This window comes from Tachysurus vachellii, chromosome 14 (assembly GCF_030014155.1).
Source record: "Tachysurus vachellii isolate PV-2020 chromosome 14, HZAU_Pvac_v1, whole genome shotgun sequence".
Taxonomy (NCBI): Eukaryota; Metazoa; Chordata; class Actinopteri; order Siluriformes; family Bagridae; genus Tachysurus; species Tachysurus vachellii.
This window is the reverse complement of record NC_083473.1, coordinates 2,835,972-2,853,332: the sequence shown is the minus strand read 5'-3', so window position 1 is coordinate 2,853,332 and position 17,361 is coordinate 2,835,972. Positions and strand designations below refer to the sequence as shown.

Sequence of the window (17,361 nt, the reverse complement as noted above, 5' to 3'; positions counted from 1 at the left end):
TTTTAAACTCGTGGCTACTGCCCATATATCACATCTGCTGTTGTGAACATAATTCGTTGTGGCAGGAAAACTACGGTTTAGCCAATCAGCAGTCTCACTAAAGCTGTGCATTCCTGCTGTGTTACACTTCCTCACAAGATATTTGTTTGAGATTTTTATTAAAAGCTGCTCTGTTCTGTCCTGAAGGAAATGACAGGGCAGAAATTTACCAGGAGACAATAAAACCTGACCTTCAGTTTGTGTGTGTGTGTGTGTGTGTGTGTTTGTGTTTGTAGGGCAGTTTTTACGTGGCATCGGAGAACTGCCTGCAGCGAGCTTATACGTGGCACAGGACTCTCTGCCGCCTCCTGCTGGCTGCTTATAAAGGCCTGGGTTTCTCCTACACAGTGCTGATGAAGGACAATCCCGAAATGCAGCGCTGTGAGATAGGTACACTCACAACGTTCACACAACATTTATATAACACTCACATAAATTTCCAAAAATTTATTAAGCTATCAGAATTAAACATAGTGTTAATTTCGTCAGACGAGACGAAATATGTTCAACAAGCTTTTTTTTTCATGACTAAGACGAGACGATGACGAGACTGCACCACTGTCCAAAAACGCTGACTAAGACTAAATTAACACGCATTATTGTTGACGAAAAAAGACGAGACGAAAATGTTTTGTATAAAATAAAAACTAAGATAAAATCTCTCTTCATTTTCGTCTACAAATGTCTACAAAAACAAGAGTTCGCGGCTTTGCGCTGTTGCTCAAGTTACAGGTCTCATACTGCAACACGAAACTGCTGAACACACAACACCTGTGGCTGCAACACGAAACTGCTGAACACACGACACCCAAAGCGAACACGAGTGACGAGCGACGACGACGTGCTAGGTCGAAGGAAGAGGCTCGATATTTGGTCGCATTTTAAGTACAGTGATACTGACAAAAAGTCAGAATGTGTCATCATACTGTAACTGACGGGAAACACTGCGGACAAAGAATTTCAGGGAAAAACACCACCAACCTTAAACGACATCTAAAGGCTGACCACACACACACACACACATTCAGGTTAGAACAGGTTCATCATTTGTGAATGTGTCTCCTAAATCAGAAAACCAGACACGTTTAACATTTACATTCAACAAAAATCATTCAACAAGTGTATTTTGTCAGGTAATTATGACATTTAACTAATGTTTGAGATGTGAAACACTTTTTATACTGAAATGTTTATCAGTAATAATCTCAGTAATAATGTGTTATAAAATTATAAAATTAAAAGACTTTTATATAAAATAAAGACTTTTAAATATAAAATTAAAAGACTTTTAGTCGACTAAACTTGACTAAGATACCTTGAGTTTTCTTTTGACTAAAACTTGACTAACAAAAAAAGATATGTGAAGGACTAAATATGACTAAAACTAACAAGGACATTTGGCACAAGACTAAGACTAAATTAAAAACTGCTTCATAAAAATATTTATCTTCTTTTTGGATACACAATGCAAGATACAACACTTTTATCCTTTACCTTTATCTCTCCTTTTCCTCCTGCATTTATTATTATTATTATTATTATTATTATTATTGTCTTTTTTTTTACAGAGGAGCTGCCAGTTGAGGAAACGCTGAAGAAGCTCACCATCGAGTTACAGGTTAAAAAAAAACTCACTTTCCTTCAAAGTCCTGATTGGGAATTGCATTAAAAATGAATTGCAAACAAAATGCAAGAGACGTCTATCAAATGTTCCACGTTTAACCATAGAAATCGTGTTAAGTGCAGTTCAGCTTCTCAGAGAGCTTCAGGCTTCTAGCATGGACTTTAGCAGTGGCTTTCTTACTATATTTAACTTCATGCAGACAGTGAAGCTTTCTATAGAAACATTCATTCATTTTCTACCGCTTATCTGAACTACCTCGGGTCACGGGGAGCCTGTGCCTATCTCAGGCGTCATCGGGCATCAAGGCAGGATACACCCTGGACGGAGTGCCAACCCATCACAGGGCACACACACACTCTCATTCACTCACACAATCACACACTACGGACAATTTTCCAGAGATGCCAATCAACCTACCATGCATGTCTTTGGACCGGGGGAGGAAACCAGAGTACCCGGAGGAAACCCCGAGGCACGGGGAGAACATGCAATCTCCACACACACAAGGTGGAGGCGGGAATCAAACCCCCAACCCTGGAGGTGTGAGGCGAACGTGCTAACCACTAAGCCACCGTGGCATCTCTGGAAAATTGTCCGTAGTGTGTGATTGCGTGAGTGAATGAGTGTGTGTGTGTGCCCTGTGATGGGTTGGCACTCCGTCCAGGGTGTATCCTGCCTTGATGCCCGATGACACAGATAGGCACAGGCTCCCCGTGACCCGAGGTAGTTCAGATAAGCGGTAGAACATGAATGAATGAATGATATGATGAGAAGCATAAAACACTCAGGGACATGCTGGTGCTTCTTCTACTATAACAGCATCATACACGGGTTTATTCTTTAATGAACGTATTTCCTGTATTCTATCATTGATCTAGCGTTCATAATTAGTATGATAGTGGAACTGAAATTGAGAGAGCATCAGTTGTCTATTAAAGATGAAATACTTGCTTATGGTGTTCCAATGTAATTTTAGTCTTTATATAATTTTTTTCTACCCGATCGTTTAGCATTCTTCTTTTTGTTCTCTGCAGTCACAGAGCGGTCATGAGAAGGTTGTCGAGCAGATCTCTCGTGATCTGGCTCAGCTGTGTGACAGGCTTACATCTCTTTGGGCTCAGTTTGTGGAGGCAGCTGTTCCAAATCCCCAAGTCCGCAGCTACCTCGCCCAGGAGCACCACAAGCTCAGGGTGAGTGTAACACACAATTCTCTCAACATTTTATTTTTAACATCTATGACTGGCTACAGATCATATCGTCGCTGTCAGACGGAATCCTCGTATCTCAAAAACCGTTATTTTTCAGGAAATTAAAAAAACGCTGTACCTTATCTGCAGTGCACAGGGTTTAGTCCACGTTGCAGTGGATTGTCTTGCGCTAAATTCCTGTCCTCAGACGAGCACCAGAACTAGCGGGGGTCAAGATTTTTTTTTCTTTAAGCCCAGTGTTTTGAAGACATTTACCTCAGAAGACGTGTTGATTCGTTGCGACTCTTCTTGAGGAGAAATATGCCGTGAAGCTCTCCCACGGAGTGAGGAAGAGGTGGACAGTTGAAGTGTCCAATGGAGTTATGAGATTTGCGCTCAAGCTATTTTCAAGACTTTAGATTGGTTAATAACTTGTAAAAATAACAGACCCACGTAGGGACTGACCAATAGCATCGATATGTGAAAAAATATGAAATTGACCAAATTTGGACATACGAGGTTTCCGCCCGACAGCGACGATGGTGCCACTGCCCTTTGATAATACTGGAATATATCATAAGAAGTGCTGTGTTTAGAGTTCTGTATTGCGGTTTAAATGGCAATAAACAGTAGTGTTTACTCAGTTTGATTGGATCCCAGGATCCTTTTCTTTGAGACCTTAACAACCCAAGAGAGAGAGATTCAACTCCGAAGTTTTATCACTACAGAAATGCCATGCGTTCTAAAGTTTTGGACCAAATGAACAAGAAGTGAAAATAAACATTGAATGTGAAATGTTTTCAACTAGTTATCTGTACAACTCTCAGTAAAGTGACAGATTCAGGTTCTTCATTAGACCTTGTGGCAACTCAGAGGTTCGAGGGCAGAACACAGACACAGGGAGGCAGGTTTAGGGTGAATTACAGTAGAGATATTTAATATTCTTCCCAACTTAAAGAACCAAACATGTTCTGTCAGGGCAGTCTGTGTGAGAGACAAAGAATCAGGTATTAGTTTACCAACAAAACTCATGCTTACCTCTGTGGAAATGCTGCACCTCATGAACTCTCTCTCTTTCTTCTGGAGGGTGAGGAGTGGTGGGATTTTCCATCCCTTCCCGCTGCCACATGCTTCGGCTGACCAAAAAAAACCTGTCGCTGAACTGGCGCTGTACCTTTAGCACCACCTCTGTTTTCTGTCATTGTTTTTCTAAATAATTAATTGAAATTCATTCATTCATTCATTCATCTTCTACCGCTTATCCGAACTACCTCGGGTCACGGGGAGCCTGTGCCTATCTCAAGTGTCATTGGGCATCAAGGCAGGATACACCCTGGACGGAGTGCCAACCCATCGCTGGGCACACACACACACACACTCATTCACCCACGCAATCACACACTACGGACAATTTTCCAGAGATGCCAATCAACCTACCATGCATGTCTTTGGACCGGGGGAGGAAACCGGAGTACCCGGAGGAAACCCCCGAGGCACGGGGAGAACATGCAAACTCCACACACACAAGGCGGAGGCGGGAATCGAACCCCCAACCCTTGAGGTGTGAGGCGAACGTGCTAACCACTAAGCCACCGTGCCCCCTTGAAATTAATTGAATTAATAAAATTTTATTTTAGCCCTACATTCCTCCAAGACACACAGGTGTGAAAGTTCCCACAACGCTGTGATAAACGTCATCTGAAATCAAACTCATTATTTAAGATTTGGTTAAAATGATAATCCAGTTTATGCCTTCACATAGTACTACAACAAGTGGACCACACAACCGAACATTAGTGCTACGATTTAGTGCCGCATTAATCTAGAATCAACCTGCAGTTCTACCATCTACACATTTGCATTATTGGCTAGGATCCTCCCTCCGCTATAATGTCTGGAAGGAAACTCTGATCTCCTTTTGTAACCTTTATTTCCAAAATGTTATATGGACCATAAAAGTAAATAGAGCTATAATACCAAAACAGGAGCAGAGAGATATTTTAATAGTAAATGGTCTTACTACCCTTGTGAAAACCAATCGTCAGTGCAATAGTTTTATGACGTTATTTGAAAGGAAGCCAAGAAACGTGAATAGGAAGTCATTATTTTAGCCTTGATAAGTGTGCAGTTTAGCAGTTATAGCAGGATATATAGCTGAGGATGGAGGAAAGTGACAATGGCATTGTTTCACCAGCTTTTAAGGCATTGAGACTTCATTGGATCACCATAAATGAACCGTGTCTATATACAGAAAACCCCTGGTTTTATTAGATAGATAAAAATCTCTTTTTAGATAACTACCAGACATAAAAACCAACCAGTTTCCTTCTGCAATCCACAAGAGTGAGGTAAAAAGTTGTAATTAAATTCCAAAAGATTAATGCCCCATGTGGAGTGTTCGATATTTCGATATGGTTGTAAATGTGGATTACCTTGTCTGCAGGTCAGGAGATTCTCAGAGGGCTACTTCTTCACTGAACATCCCAAAGAGTCTTCAATCACCTTTCAGGAGGATCTGTGAGCACCAAGAATATAAATATATATATATATATATATATCATATCGTCGCTGTCAGGCGGAATCCTCGTATCTCCAAAACCGTTATTTTTCAGGAAATTAAAAAAACGCCGTACCTTATCTGCAGTGCACAGGGTTTAGTCCGCGTTGCAGTGGATTGTCTTGCGCGAAATTCCTGTCCTCAGACGAGCACCAGAACTAGCGGGGGTCAAGATTTTTTTTTCTTTGAGCCCAGTGTTTTAAAGACATTTACCTCAGAAGACGTGTTGATTCGTTGCGACTCTTCTTGAGGAGAAATATGCCGTGAAGCTCTCCCGCGGAGTGAGGAAGAGGTGGACAGTTGAAGTGTCCAATGGAGTTATGAGATTTGCGCTCAAGCTATTTTCAAGACTTTAGATTGGTTAATAACTTGTAAAAATAACAGACCCACGTGGGGACTGACCAATACCATCGATATGTGAAAAAATATGAAATCGACCAAATTTGGACATACGAGGTTTCCGCCCGACAGCGACGATATATATTTCAAAATGTTTTCATGCCTAGGGTTAGGTATCTAAAGTATGTAGAAACATCTTACATCACTAGGGCTGATTGTGTGATTCCATCTGAGTCACCAGGGGCAGATTTATTATTACTGTGACCAGGGCAACTGTCAGTGTGAGAAATTAATAAAACACTATACACTGAATCCTTATACAGATAATTCTTCTGAATCAAAATCAATATTACAGCTCTGCAGTAGACACAATCATTTACATTATCAGATTCATAGACCACCATGTTCTTTTCTTATTTCAGTATCGGTAAGCATGCTCAGATGGCCGTGGACTTGAGGAGTTCAGAGTATCTCAGTCTTATGCCCCCTCTGCCAATCGAGTGCCTCGATATTGATGGTGATTGGAACAGCTTACCAATCATCTTCGAGGACAGATACGTTGATGAACCCTGCTTAGGTAAAGCTGAAAGTGTATCACATATCTGTGGTTTCTAGTCTGGTTTTAACTCTTTTAACTCTGATGTATAGTAATTCTGTTGTTGGGATGTGGTAGCTCAGTAGTTAAGGTGTTGGGCTACTGATCGGAAGGTCATGGGTTCGAACCCCAGGTCCACCAAGCTGCCACTGCTGGGCCCTTGAGCAAGGCCCTTAACGCGCAGTTGTAAGTCACTCTGGATAAGAGTGTCTGCTAAATGCCGTAAATGTAATTCTTATTTTCTTGTTTTAGTTTTTCAACCCTGATCCTGTTTTAGAATTTCCCTCTTTGTTAAGGTCTGGTTTAAAATCAGTACAAGGTGTAAATTTGGCACAGGCATGGCTAAGTTTGGAAAGAAAAGTGAATGTTTAGATGCTTCCTGACTTCAATTCTAGATAGATTTACTTTGCAAGTGATTTTCTTGAATCAAGCATCTAATGTGTTTTTATTTCTTTCTTCTTTTTTTTTTTAAGATCATAAAACACATGTGCCAAACCAGATGGACTCAAACACTACCGGTTATGATCATACAGGAAAGCAACCCATGTCCCCATTAGATAGGAGACCTCAATCACCAGCAATAAGCACTGAGGATCCTGCCTCTAAAGACTTCATGGACCTACCCACCTACATGGCACTAATTGGAAGGAAGAAAGACTTTGTGATTGACAGAGAGGGGAACATGGTTGAATTGGAAAGTCCGGTCGGTTCTTTAGACTTGAATACATGTTTTGACATAACTGAAACCGAGTTTATCAAGTCTAAAGGTGAATCAAGTGCTGAGAGTCATCAGGAAAGCCAGATACACACCAATGAGCTGTCTCAACAATATACTGAAAGAACTGGTATGAAATACATAAAGGTCGGACCTAATGAATCTGACCCGTACAGGGGGGACGCAGTGGAGCTCATCCAATCAAAAAACATGAAAATTAGTGATCTCACTGGACCAGATATTTCTGATATTTCTGCAAACCCACAAAACAGTGATTCAGAGGTCCAATCAATCTCTGAAACAAATGGCAGCAAGGAAGAAGAGACTGTTTTAAAGGATGAATGCACAAAATCACCAGCTTTGAGCCAAGCAAAGAACGATGGAAGTGTTGATACGTTATTGGTTAATTCTTCTATAACAGACCAACCAATAACACTGCCACACAATACCAGCATTTTGCCTCTGGACCATCCCTTGCCTGAGACACCTCCAAGATCTGGGTTTCACGGAAAATTGAAGATAATGAAGCGTTCTTCCTCCGTGATCTCAGACTCTGGTATTGAAAGTGAACCCAGCTCTGTGGCCTGGCCGTTGGACATCCGATCCGGGGTTGCCGGATGTCGTGACCCTGTTCACCTTTGTCGTCGACGAGTGCATCGGAACTCCCTGGAAGGCCTTCAGACTGAGAGCCATGGAAGCCTACCCAGTGCTACACAAGCTTCTCTAAGCTCCATCAGCTCCCTGCCTTATGAAGACGATGACGAGGAAAGGCAAAGGCAACTCAGCACACTCACCAAATCAGCTTCTGCTCCACAGATCAGCAGCCCTGACAACAATAACGAGCATGTTGTCCAGAACCTAACCAATCAAGTGAAGGTTGAACTGGAGGCTTCCAGTCAGATAAGAACAAAAATAAAATGTGGCAATATAACAGAGGTTGACAGACAGGACATCTCTAATCCGGAGACGTTTGAAGAGAACGCTGAAGATATCAAAACTGATGCTGGGTTGATAAGTAACATTTCAGAAGTATTACTTTGTAATGAAACACCTGAGGATGCAAGTAATCATGAGGATGTAAAAGATTGTACCAGTGTCTTGAATGATGGAGATTCCAGTCTGCTTAATGAAAACAGTGGACTTTGTGACCCCGAAAGCTGCAAATTCAAGGTGTCAAACACAGGTACTAATGATTCTGATAGTCACACTTGTGATGCCATTAGTTTCCATGACATCCACCTTAGTGATTTTGAGGATGGTGAACATGGTCAAATCTCAGAACCAGCAAATCATGAAAGCCAGCTGAGGTATAATGTTGATAGCCAAGCTAGCAGTAAATCCAGTGACCTCAAAGAGCTTGCTAGGGGAAGAGAGCAATCGGGGAAGGATGGACATGCCAAGACCAATCAGGTGCCAAGTTCAGGCTTCGCATTTATGAATAAAAAGGTGGTAGAGGTGGTGAATTTGTCTGTTTCATGTGCACCAACCTGCCTTCCCTTTTCTTCTGTGCTTCGTGACTCACCATCTGTCAGTGGCCTCTCTGTCCGACAGGCCAATTCCCCCATTACCCATCAGCCACTGGGATCTTTCGGAATCATCTCCTCCTCATCCTCCTCCTTGTCTCCTGAACATGAAATCAGTGAGAGAATGCTAAAGTAAGTAACACCTCAGATCAAATGAATATCTACTAGATATTATATGAGCAACAGTCCAGTGAGTGAGTACAACTGGTGGTTTGGTTTGTTTTAGTTTTTATAAAGCTAAAGAGGCTTTTCTGGGGAAGTTAGCATTCCGAGCCACTCTTTACAGTGATCTTCCTCTCCTCGCATCCGATCATCCGTACTTCCCCCCTGAAGAAGAAGAGGAGGAGTTTGAGGATGGAATCCACCTGGTAGTGTGTGTACATGGCTTGGATGGTAAGTACCTGTGTGTGCCTCTAACATTTTCTAACCAGGTAGTTGTTTTAGAAATAGAGCAGTTACTGATAAACGAATCTGAAATGTTTAGAATAACATTGTGCATAAAGAATATTGTTATCGGGTTGTGAGATGCCTGAAATCAGTGTGAATGTATTTATAACATTGTTTTTGAGGCATTGGAAGTTGGCTCCTAAATGGCATCACCATGTCCTCAATACTGTCATACTGCCTTTCTGCCTACTGGAGGAACTCAAGACAGTGTTCATGAGATACAGGGGATAGTGGTCTTTATTGTGATCTTGTTGAATCACAGTAATCTATGCTAGGATGAAGGTCCCCCAACAGGGAAGCACTTATTTGTGTGGGATTTCAGAACAGCGTAACAGATATTGCGTCATCGGGTAGGCGTGGCCTATTTGATAATCTAACCCTAACCCTAACTGTAGTTTTTGGTTAACTGTAAGATTATAAAGCATAATAGATATAAAATATAAAATCTACCTGTATGACTGTTTTGTCCTTCATTATCCATCGTACAGTAGGTACGCTTCTTTTTTTTTTGAAAGAGGGCATTTTTCCAAGACTTCCAGAAACACGCCCACTTTACGTCGTGGTAACGAAACCCCTGGATTTTAGCGAATGCCGTCCCCAACATAAAACCCCTTCTACTCCTTCTTTACTCATTGTCCAGAACCTGAAATGGAAATGAGTGTACTCTGAGGCAGAGAAGCACCCAGGAGAAAGGTGATAGTCCACATATATAGGGTTAGTGGGAAAGACCTGGGCCTTACTGTACGTTTGACCTAAAGTGGTCATGGTTCGTTTCATCGGACTGTAGAAAGATCAGTTTGGTCCTATGATGGTGTGGCAACTTTCAAGGGTGCTTTAAAAACAATCCTCTTTTCATTAAAGTCCCAGAGTGAGTCAGTCAATGTAGGGGTTTATTCTGCTGCAACCAAGAAGAACCTAAGAGCAGTTGCAGTTCTGGGGCAGAGATAAGATATTTGCTCAGTGTGGTTACCAACACAGGGGGCAGGAGCTTAACCAGATAGTAGTTTGTTTGAGGTATTATTTTTGTCACATAAGATTCACCAACAAATTAAAGAGTATATAAATCAGACTATAATACTAGCTAGCACTGAGTCAACTAATGCTAGCTAAGGGAATACTTTTATAAAGACGTTTTTTGTAAATAACTTTATTTCAGGTAACAGTGCAGACCTGCGCTTAGTGAAGACCTTTATAGAACTTGGTCTGCCAGGGTCAAGGCTTGACTTCCTCATGTCTGAACGCAACCAGGTAACCAATAATCCACACTCCTAACAAATCACAAGCTTACACTAATTATTCTGAATATGTGATTCAGGTTGTGACCCTTTATAGTCCAGAGCATTAACAAGACCTTTAACTAGTTTTTAGTAAATATCAAGCAGCCAAACACTTTTCATTCAGTTACCAAGACCTTCATGTTGTACCTGAGCATAACATCTTAAATCTAGTCATTAAGGAACTGTGTCATGTCGAATGAGCTGAATTCACATCAAGTGCTCTCGAACTTCAACACGCTCTCACACACTCTGGCGTTTTCTCCACACAGACTGACACATTTGCAGATTTTGACACTATGACAGATCGGCTGCTGGACGAGATCATTCAGCACGTTCAGCTCTACAACCTCACTGTGGGAAGAATCAGGTGTTAACACAAACACACTGTGCACATTTCACAATTTACACCTGCACTAAAAACAACCTTGCACTAAAGACACACCTACACCAAACACATGTTTACCAAACACTCACCCATACCAAATATATGCTTTTACCAAACACACCCTGTACCAAACTCATACCTGCACCAAACACACAACTGTACCAAACTAATGCTATTACCAAACACACTTTTACTAAAGACACATTTCTAGCAAACTCACAACTTTACCAAACACACACACATACAAAATATATACTTTTACCAAACACACACTTTTACTAAAGACACATTTCTACCAAACACACACCTGCACCAAACACACACGTTTACTAAAGACACATTTCTACCAAACTCATAACTTTACCAAACACACACCCATACAAAATATATACTTTTACCAAACACACACTTTTACTAAAGACACATTTCTACCAAACACACACCTGTACAAAACACTGTTACCAAACACACACTTTTACTAAAGACACATTTCTACCAAACACACACCTGTACAAAACACTGTTACCAAACACACACCTGTACGGTACAGGCTATTCCAAACACGCACCTGTATAAAACAAACACTTTTACCAAACACACACCTGTATAAAACACACACTTTTACTAAACACACACCTGTACAAAAACAAACACTTTTACCAAACACACACCTGTACCAAACACACACTTTTACTAAACACACACCTGTACAAAACACTTTTACCAAACACACACCTGTACGGTACAGGCTGTACCAAACACACACCTGTACAAACAAACACTTTTACCAAACACACACCTGTACCGAACACTCACTATTACTAAACACACACCTGTACAAAACACTTTTACCAAACACACACCTGTACGGTACAGGCTGTACCAAACACACACCTGTACGGTACAGGCTGTAACAAACACACGCCTGTACAAAACAAACACTTTTACTAAACACACACCTGCACCAAATTTATATATTTGAAATGATTAGAAATTATTAGCCTCTCCAGTTAATTATATAGCAGGGTGCAAACTTATAAGAGGTGTAATGTCTTTATAAGCTTGTAAACTTGATATAAACATAAAGAAAATAAATCTATTAGCTTTATAATATAAAGATGAAACTCTTACTGAAAATGTGGCCTATTCTTTAACACACACACACACACACACCCCAGCACTAGCAATGAAAAGACATGTAGATATTTTATCATATTTAACAGCAGACACTGTCAAAACGTCGAAATAAGAATTACAAGTTTACGGAAATCAGATTTAGATCCCGACTGATCACAGTGTCTAAAAAGGTGTATTGTGTATTGTTGCGGTGTGACCACTAGGTGGCAGCGCTGCACAGGAAACTCAATTCGTGAATGAAACTGAAAGTATTTAAATAAATAAACACATATAAATGTGTTTTCACAGTTTGTCTTACATTTAGAGGTTTTTTTTTATTGTAATTCCTTCTCAGAAGCCATGCAGAATCATCATTAAACATTTTCTAGAAGTTTTTCTAGAGTTTCTAGAATGTACAGATTATAAAATATAAAATCAGATTAATGTGAATGAATAAATAAAAATACACAATATGGTGAAGTGTATAAATTGTACAGTAGCTTGTGTACACAAAAAACATCAAAATGGAAATGATTATAAAACAATTATAATTATATATAAAACAAAGTCTTCACCTCTTTGATGTGCTTTGGTTTGTTTTGGAGCTCTGGAGCTTCTTATATTTGAGTGTAAAATGAATTTGTGTGTGTGTGTGTGTGTGTGTGTGTGTGTGTGTGTGTGTGTGTGTGTGTAGTTTCATCGGTCACTCTCTGGGTAATGTCATCATTCGCTCGGTGCTGACGAGGCCTCGGTTCCGCTGCTACCTCAGCAAACTGCACACCTTCCTGTCGCTGTCCGGCCCTCACCTCGGCACGCTGTTCAACAACAGCACGCTGGTTAGCACAGGTACACACACACACACACACACACACACACACACGTTATGCTTTGTTATATCATCCCCTCACAGTGAAGCTGATTGGTTTGAAGGTTTTGCTGGATTTATTTTTTTTCATTACAGGTCCATATTAATGCGCTCGTTCTAACATGTTATCGTCGGGACCCGTACAGCAGACGCTCCAGATAAAGGGATTAAAAATTCTTCCTATTGTGGTGAAGAAAGGATTCTAGCTGCTGTAGTATAAGTGAGAACAGGAAGTGATTAGTTGACTTCACATTGTTAAACGTAACTATAACAGGAAGTGTGAAACAAATAAAAATGGAGCTGATGTAATTATTACTAAAGATAAGAAGATTTTCTTAAATATATAAACACACACGGTATCACACACACACGGTATCACACACACACACACACACACACACGGTAACACACACACATGGTATCATACACACACATGGTATCATACACACACGGTATCACACACACACACACACACACGGTAACACACACACACACACACACACACACACACGGTATCACACACACACACACACACGGTAACACACACACGGTATCACACACACACGCTATCACACACACACATGGTATCACACACACGGTATTACACACACGGACGGTATCAACACACTCGTGGTATCACACACACACACACGGTATCACACACACACGGTATCACACACACGGTATTACACACACACAGTATTACACACATGCGGTATTACACACATACGGTATTACACATACACATGGTATTACACACACACGGTATCAACACACACGTGGTATCACACACACACACGGTATCACACACACACGGTATTACACACATGCGGTATCACACACACACGGTATTACACACACACGGTATCACACACACACACATAAACACGGTATTACACACATGCGGTATTACACACACACGGTATTACACACACACACACACACACACACGGTATTACACACACACGGTATTACACACACACGGTATTACACACACACACGGTATCACACACACATGGTATTGCACACGTGGTATCACACACACACACGGTATTACACACACGGTATCACACACACACACGGTATTACACACATGCAGTATCACACACACGGTATCAACACACACGGTATTACACACATGCGGTATCTCACACACACGGTATCTCACACACATGGTATTACACACACACGGTATTACACACACACACGGTATTACACACACACGGTATTAACACACACGTGGTATCACACACACACACATTTTTTTATTTAGTTATAAATTGTACTTGGCTGTGTGTGTGTGTGTGTGTGTGTGTGTGTGTGTGTGTGTGTGTGCATGTGTGTCTGTGTGTGTTTTACTTCCTCTCAACTAAATTGCATGACAAGTTACACCTCCTTATCTTAGGACTGTGGCTGATGCAGAAGCTGAAGAAGTCTGGATCCCTGCTTCAGCTCACCTTCAGAGATCACACAGACCCCAGACAGACCTTCCTGTACACACTCAGCCAGAAACCTGGTACGTACACACACACACACACACACACACACACACACACACATATATACACTCACACACTCACTCACTCTCTCACCCATACTCACTCACACACACACTCACACACACACACACACACACATACTGTATACACTCACACACTCACTCACTCTCTCACCCATACTCACTCAAACACACACACTCACACACACACTCACACACACACACACACATACTGTATACACTCACACACTCACTCACTCTCTCACCCATACTCACTCACTCTCACACACACACACACACACACACATATATACACTCACACACTCACTCACTCTCTCACCCATACTCACTCACTTACACACACTCACACATACACTCACACACTCACTCACTCTCTCACCCATACTCACACACACACACACACACACACACACACATATACACTCACACACTCACTCACTCTCTCACCCATACTCACTCACTCACACACACACACATATATACACTCACACACTCACTCACTCTCTCACCCATACTCACTCACTTACACACACTCACACACACACATACACTCACACACTCACTCACTCTCTCACCCATACTCACACACTCACACACACACACACACACACACACACATATACACTCACACACTCACTCACTCTCTCACCCATACTCACTCACTCACACACACACACACATACACTCACTCACTCTCTCACCCATACTCACTCACTCACACACACTCACACACACACACACACTCTCACACACACACACACTCACTCACACACACTTACTCACACACACTCACTCTCACTCACACACACACACACACTCTCTCTATCTCAGACATACACTTTGCTAGTCAATACACTCAACTTTGAAATTCCAAAAAACAAAAAAAAACTTAAATAAATAAATAAATGTGTGTGTGTGTGTTTCAGGGCTGCAGTTCTTTAAGAACGTGGTGTTGGTAGCATCCCCTCAGGATCGGTACGTCCCCTTTCACTCAGCTCGCATTGAGATGTGCAGGAGCGCTCTGAGGGACAGAAGCACAGGTGAGTGTGTGTCACATCACGTGTGTGTGTGTGTGTGTGTGTGTGATCACACATGATGGGTGTGTTTATTACTCGCCACATTCACAGCTTGATGACGCAGGCACAGTGTCTCCAGAATGTGAGGACAAGTGAACATTCAGATTGACATAGAGATGAGAGAGAGAGTTAGAGAGAGTTAGAGAGGGGGAGAGAGAGAGAGAGAGTTAGAGAGGGGGAGAGAGAGAGATAAGTTCCATGTTGTCTTCTCCAAACATCTACCACAGGGGTGTCAAACTCAGGCCCGCGGTGTAATTATACTTGACTCGTGAGATCATATCAAATGTGCAGTACAGCTGGCTAGCCGCATGCTCCGCTAATACTACAAATCCCAGAATGCCTTGCCACTGTATTGACGCGTAGTCACGAACAGCGAGCGCCCCTCATTCTCTGTTGACAGTCGTTAACAACCATGTTACAGTCACATCGGGCAAGTTAACTCCACCCTCCACAACAATGGCCAAACGAAAGATGGACAATAGGAGCTTTCAAGACAGGAGGGAGGCAGATTATCTGTTCACGAATATAAAGGACAGACCTGTTTGTCTTGTGTGCTAACGGAGCTAACGTGTCTGTAACCAAAGAATATAACATAAGAAGACACGAGTCAAAAAGTTGGATTTTCATCGAATGAAATGATTATTTTTGGTTGTTTTGTTGTTGGTTTTGAAAAAGATCGACTTCAAAAAGGAACTTAATATGATTCAGTGAGAGGCATCATTTATTTTATTTATTTATTTAAATAAGAAACGAACACCACTGATGTGTCTTTTATTTCAAATTTAATTTCTTATGTGTTTGTAATATCAAGCTCTGGTTGTTCCAAATCCTGTGTTCAAGCAAAACTAAAGTTTGTTTCCATATGAAAAAGGTTGAACATTACACATCAGTTGCAGTTCATTTTTTAATAAATATTCAGTTTGGCCCGTGACTTTATCTCAGTTTTATATTTTGGCTCACTGTGAGTTTGAGTTTGACTCCCCTGAGCTACCAGATCATGAGTTTTTAACAGATGTGTAGACTCGTTGTCTTTGTCGCTGTGAGTTTCTTGTACAAACATCACAACTATATGCTTCAGTCTCATTAATTCATAGAGTTCTGTTTGTTTTTTAACATCCCTTCCTCCCGTATGTTTAAAAAAGCAATGCTAAAATCAGTCATAAGTAAAAGTATGAGATTAAAGCATCAATTAAAAGATTAGCATCATGCTACCGAGTAATGAGTCATGCGCTTTCTTCATCGTCACACAGCAGATCTTGTCTTGTTCTGGTTACAAACTTTTTTAACCGATATATTTCCTGGTGTGTGAAGCTTTTATTTTTGTCCTTTATTATAGTTGTGGCTGAGTCCACAAAGCTTTGTCTGTCAGGGAAGTGCTGGTCTACTGGTCTACTAACTGCTTTCATGTTCTTTGTTTTTTGGAGAAACCATTTAATCTTTTTATCTGTTTATGTACCTGTTTGTTCGTTATTGTGTTTGTCCTCATCACTGTCTGTGTCTGTGTTGGTGTCTTGTTCACTGCCCGACTCCATCACTAATTCCTGACTGCTTATGATTTGTTTTTCCTGTCCTGTTTCAACAAGCCCTTTCTTTCTGGTCTGTGGGCCACTACTGCCTGCATTAGACTTTCTCTTCTATCTGACCACAATGAAACTTACTGTACATCCTCTGTGTTCAGATCCATGTTGTCTATAGCTACAGACTCATCACTACTCTGATTTACGACTGGATTGTCATTAACATCACTCTCACTCTCTCACTCACTCATTCATCTTCTACCGCTTATCCGAACTACATCTCAGGCGTCATCGGGCATCAAGGCAGGATACACCCTGGACTCCACACACACAAGGTGGAGGCGGGAATCGAACCCCCAACCCTGGAGGTGTGAGGCGAACGTGCTAACAACTAAGCCACCGTGCCCCCGTCATTAATATCAACATTTGGATTTTCTTTTCCTGTCTCCATCTGTTCTGATTCTGTCTCATTATTTTCTCTTCTTCTTGACCCTCTGTGTAACTTTTTGGGATGCACTTATTTCCAGGGATTTCAGAACAGCGTAACAGATATTGCGTCATCGGGTAGGCGTGGCCTATT

The 17,361-nt window shown here is 41.3% G+C and overlaps 1 protein-coding gene across 1 annotated transcript in view; it reads left to right on the top strand.

Annotated features, from left to right (window-relative positions):
• The window catches only part of fam135b (family with sequence similarity 135 member B), a 70,150-nt gene that overhangs the window by 48,407 nt on the left and 4,382 nt on the right, over nt 1-17,361 (top strand). Inside the window, exons 8-19 of the mRNA XM_060887281.1 lie at nt 276-429; nt 1,608-1,657; nt 2,698-2,853; nt 5,294-5,367; nt 6,169-6,323; nt 6,815-8,711; nt 8,806-8,972; nt 10,183-10,274; nt 10,573-10,670; nt 12,499-12,650; nt 14,075-14,185; nt 15,115-15,228. Of these exons, the coding sequence (XP_060743264.1) occupies nt 276-429; nt 1,608-1,657; nt 2,698-2,853; nt 5,294-5,367; nt 6,169-6,323; nt 6,815-8,711; nt 8,806-8,972; nt 10,183-10,274; nt 10,573-10,670; nt 12,499-12,650; nt 14,075-14,185; nt 15,115-15,228 (3,220 nt within the window). The remainder of the gene's footprint in view (nt 1-275; nt 430-1,607; nt 1,658-2,697; nt 2,854-5,293; nt 5,368-6,168; nt 6,324-6,814; nt 8,712-8,805; nt 8,973-10,182; nt 10,275-10,572; nt 10,671-12,498; nt 12,651-14,074; nt 14,186-15,114; nt 15,229-17,361) is intronic.